The sequence below is a fragment of the Macadamia integrifolia genome, chromosome 3 (assembly GCF_013358625.1).
Source record: "Macadamia integrifolia cultivar HAES 741 chromosome 3, SCU_Mint_v3, whole genome shotgun sequence".
Taxonomy (NCBI): Eukaryota; Viridiplantae; Streptophyta; class Magnoliopsida; order Proteales; family Proteaceae; genus Macadamia; species Macadamia integrifolia.
In genome coordinates this window covers 6774616-6778933 of record NC_056559.1, presented here as the reverse complement: position 1 = coordinate 6778933, position 4318 = coordinate 6774616, and the positions used below count along the sequence as shown (strand labels likewise).

The following is a 4318-nucleotide window of genomic DNA, read 5'->3' as shown; positions in this document are numbered from 1 at the left end:
AAAAAAAATTGATATCAGTAATTATCCACTTTGCATTCAAGGAGGTGTAGCTAATTCTTCTGGTAAAACCGTGGGGTTATGTAGCCAAGACCTAGAATTGAGTACTGCCTTCACCCTCCCCTCTCTCTTATCATCCCGGACCAACCCCCACCCCCAATATTTCCAATAATGGTAATCAATCTCATAAGAAAAAAAAGAAAAAAAAAAACACTTTGCATTCTCAGGTAATCTATGGATTAAGCTCATTGAATTGGTATTCTTAATCCAGCCCATTGTAAGATTTGAATTTCTGCTAAGGATAAGGATAAGAATAGCTCAGCATTATTCAATAGTACATATGTGATTAGAGAAGATGATATACTAGGTTGGAGACAATGGTGTATGGTTTTTGATCTACTAGACCTGGAGGAATGAACATGCAAATTAATGTCTAAATCAAGATGAGGTCTTTAAATAATTACCAGGAAAAATGAGACAATGCAAATATTGTTAATTAATTTAATAAATTTGAATCAAAGTTATATTTTGTGACAAAGCCCGCATTTTTCTAAGGGCTGGAGCTGATAAAATCAATTGATTAGAACCTAAGAAACAAGTAGTCCCCTCCCCCCACCCCCATTCTGAGAAACACTAGTCAAGTTTGCAAGACAAATTTTTCCTTCAAAATGTCAAAAAAAGTAGACAGATATGGAAAATATCAACAAATTTGCAAGAATTGTGGCATGAGATGAGGGAGACCATCAGTAAAGTCAAACTTATATTCTTATTACATGTTCATACTACAGTAGACTGAGAGAGAGAGAGAGAGAGAGAGAGAGAGAGTTTATCAGTTTATTACAATAAATATGATAATTCACCCCTAAATTAAATTACCTGATAGATAGAGATCAGATCCTCTTGATATTTGAGCTTGTATGTTTCAGAAGAATCAGAAAAGGATTATAACTGCAAGTTTCAATGGAAGCAAGCAAGAGCCTCTAATATAAAAGGCATAATATATAAAAGCTGCAACACAGAACCCTTCCAACTGTAAAAATCGAATCAAGTTGCTGTTTTTGGCAGTGCTAGCTAAAGGCTGCTTTAATTATTCAATCACCATTTTATTCATATAACATAATGGAGGAATCTCCCCCCATGTACTACCTCCACCTCTACCTCTTCTTCTATGTTAAATAAACCCTAGAAGCCTCAGATAATTAAATAAATCTCAGAGAAAGAAACAGCAGAAAGTTATAAATGAAGAACACTCAGGAAGACCTACTTTCCCTTTCTACTTTTACTTCTTCTTCAGTTCTTTTTGTAGCTTGATACATTCTTACAAGCTAAGCACACACATACACACAAAAACATAAAAAAGGAAACACATAAAAAGACACCACACCAGCCAAACAAAGCAGAAAACCAAAGATATGTTAAAAAAAAAAAAAGTTACAGTAGAAACATTAGTTTGTCAAGAAAGAGGGAAGAAATTAAAAGCAGATTTTTAATGGAATGCACCATGGGTAGTAGGCAGATCAGACCATGATGTGAATGAAGGACTCCAGTAACCTAATTCCCCTCCAATGACTGGAGCTGATGCAGGCTCCAAGATAGCTGAAGTTGATGTTGAAGAAGCCACATTGGTGAAGCTTGTTGTCTGAGAATGATCAGTATAGTAATTTGCAGATGATGATCTTAGCCTCTGATAAAGTTCTTGAATCCCAGAGTTTTGAACCTCATGACCAAGGAACAATCCTTGCTGTTGTTGTTGTTGTTGATGTTGATGGTGATGTTGTTGAGGTTGGTGATGTTGATTGTTTCTCCAGAAAGAACTGCAGAGACCGATCGGAATCTGAGTGGTCAGAGGATCTAAGCTCAGCGTTCTTGCATTTATTGCATCTGACGTCATGTGGGATCCCATAGAACCCCCTTCATCCTTCACATTATACATCGGATTAAGGTTAGGGTTAGGGTTAGGGTTAGGATTAGCGTTCTGAGAGGAGGCTCTCAGTAAGGCCAACAGTTGTGAATTCTGTGGAGAAGCCCATAGCATCGGATTCGAGTGGAGCTCAAGGTTTGCCGTCGTTACGACGTCTGAGGCAGTCTTTACTTTACAGCTGCTAGATTTTCCAGCAGAGGTAGAGATGGTGGTGTTCTTGTTTTTCCGGCAGCCGCCACCGATGGGTACATTTCGGAGAGCACCGCCTTTGGTCCAATACCTACGGCAGGTCTTGCAGAAGTGGCGAGGTTGAGTGAGATTGTAATTGTTGTAGTAACAGAATTTGGTGTTGGAAGAATCACATCTTGGGCATCTCAGACTTTGGTGATCTGATGGCTGTTGTGAAGATGATGATGATGTGGCCGTAGCAGTAGTGGCAGTTGCTGCAGCAGTGGCTGTTGTGTTTGCTGAAGAAGAAGGAGATGGAGATGGAGATGGAGAAGGAGAAGGTGAAGGTGAACCTTCTAAAATTCCATTTATGGAGATTTTCCTCTCTCCTCCTACAAGTGCTGCACCTCCTCCCAAGAGCTCTTGAATCATCTTACTCTTCTTCTTTGTAAAATCTACAACAAATCAGAACAAGAAAAGCAAAGAAGGTGAGACTTTTGAGTTGTGAGCTGTGACTGGAGGAGGCTTAGGGAAAAAATAAGGTAAAGAAAGTAAGTTTTGTTGTTGTGCATGTAGTTGATATTGGCATGAAGTGGTGGAAAGAAAGAAGACTACTCTTCCTTGCCTTTGTAAGTGTAGTTTGGTTTTTGGAACTTTGGACGGATTCTTTGGGCTAAAATTTTCTTGGGACCAAAAGAGTTGAAGGATTGGAGGTTTGGAGCTTTAATATAGGGATATGGAAGAAGAAAGAAACCACTTCTCTGTCCCTAAAAGTGGTTTTGAAGTTTTGGCTGTAAGTGGTTTTTTTAGGAGAAACTGACTACTAAGTCGGTCATAAAGCATATTAAGTATCCCTGTTTCCCAAACTACCCTCTTGGTTACACTTTCTCCCTTCTTAAAAAAAAAAGGGGGGAGGGGGGGGGGGGACGGGGGCATGGATTAGGGGTCCAATCAGTCGGTTCGGTCTGATTTTGGTTGAGTCAAATCGATTTCAATATGAGAATGGAATAATCCAAATCCAAACCAATAAGAAATGGTTCAGTTTCGGTCTTACTTTGATTCGATTTATTTTGATTTGACATTGAATTTGGGTTCAGTTTACCATGTATAAATATATATGAGAAAAAAACATGTTTTCTATGATTTTTAGATTGGTATTGATCTTATATTACTTTATATCGATTTGGGTTAATTTTTTTACCAAAAAATAGATTTGGGTTAATTTCTTTATGTCCAGTTTTCAATATTCGGTGTGTTTTGATTTTCAACTGATTTCATAAAATCTAAATCCAAAATAAAATAATAATTAATTTTTGTACCAGAAAAAAAAGATTTGGGTTAATTTGTTTCTATTCAGTTTCAATGTTCGGTGTGCTTTGATTTTCAACCGATTTCATAAAACCTAAATCCAAAATAAAACAATAAGGACTCAGCTTGATTTGGCTTGGATGTTTTCAATCATTTCAAGCTAAGATTTGACACCTTAATAGAGATCTACATGTTGTCGATGTGGGATGAAATCTCCTATGCCAAGTCAATAAGGAGTCGAAAAAGGAGTGTCATGCAGGAAAGAGAATGTGAAAGGAAGCATGATACCAGGTTCAAGATAACAATTTTTCAAAAATACTATTGATAAGACCAAATTATTATCCCCATGATTTCAAATGACAACACTTTAAATATTAACGAATTAATCATTAAAACACTTTTTACCCTTCCCCTTCTTTTCTTCTTGGGTAAAAAAAAAAAGAACAAAACAAGAGTTTTCTTTTCTTCATGTACATTAAAACTTCATTTTCTCTTATTTTAAAATTTAAAAAAAGAAAAAGGAAGATAGAGGACTCCTTAGCCATCTTGGGAAAGGGTCAGGGGTGCTTTCGTCCATGTGTTTCAAACCTTGGGTTTATTAATAAAAATAGAGATAATCCTGATCAGTGCTGTTGCATTTTATCCAAAGATGATTTGGTCAACAATTTTATAGGATTTTTGGGTCTGAAGTGGGTGGGGGAAAGATGAGAGTCTGAGAATTTATTTTTAAAAATAATTAAACTAAAGAGGTTTTTGTTTTTAAGAAGTATTTTTATGTTAGGGTTTTGGTCCTTTGAGTGAAAAGGGTTGTTCAAAGACAATGATTACAAGTTCAAAGAGAAGAGCTTATCACGTGGAAATACGTGTAAAGTTGATGTCCCAAGTAGTAAAAGGCACTTGCGCGAAACTTATGGCTTGAATTTA

At 36.7% G+C, this 4318-nt stretch overlaps 1 protein-coding gene across 1 annotated transcript; it reads right to left on the bottom strand.

Annotated features, from left to right (window-relative positions):
• Positions 1–1233: 1233 nt before the first annotated feature.
• LOC122073156 (dof zinc finger protein DOF2.2-like) lies at positions 1234–2844 on the bottom strand. Its single transcript, XM_042637691.1, has 2 exons — positions 2712–2844; positions 1234–2541 (listed from the first exon to the last, which is right to left on the bottom strand). The coding sequence occupies exon 2, from the start codon at positions 2516–2518 to the stop codon at positions 1484–1486; it is 1035 nt and encodes a 344-aa protein (XP_042493625.1). The 5' UTR covers positions 2519–2541; positions 2712–2844; the 3' UTR covers positions 1234–1483.
• Between the last annotated feature and the right edge of the window lie 1474 nt (positions 2845–4318).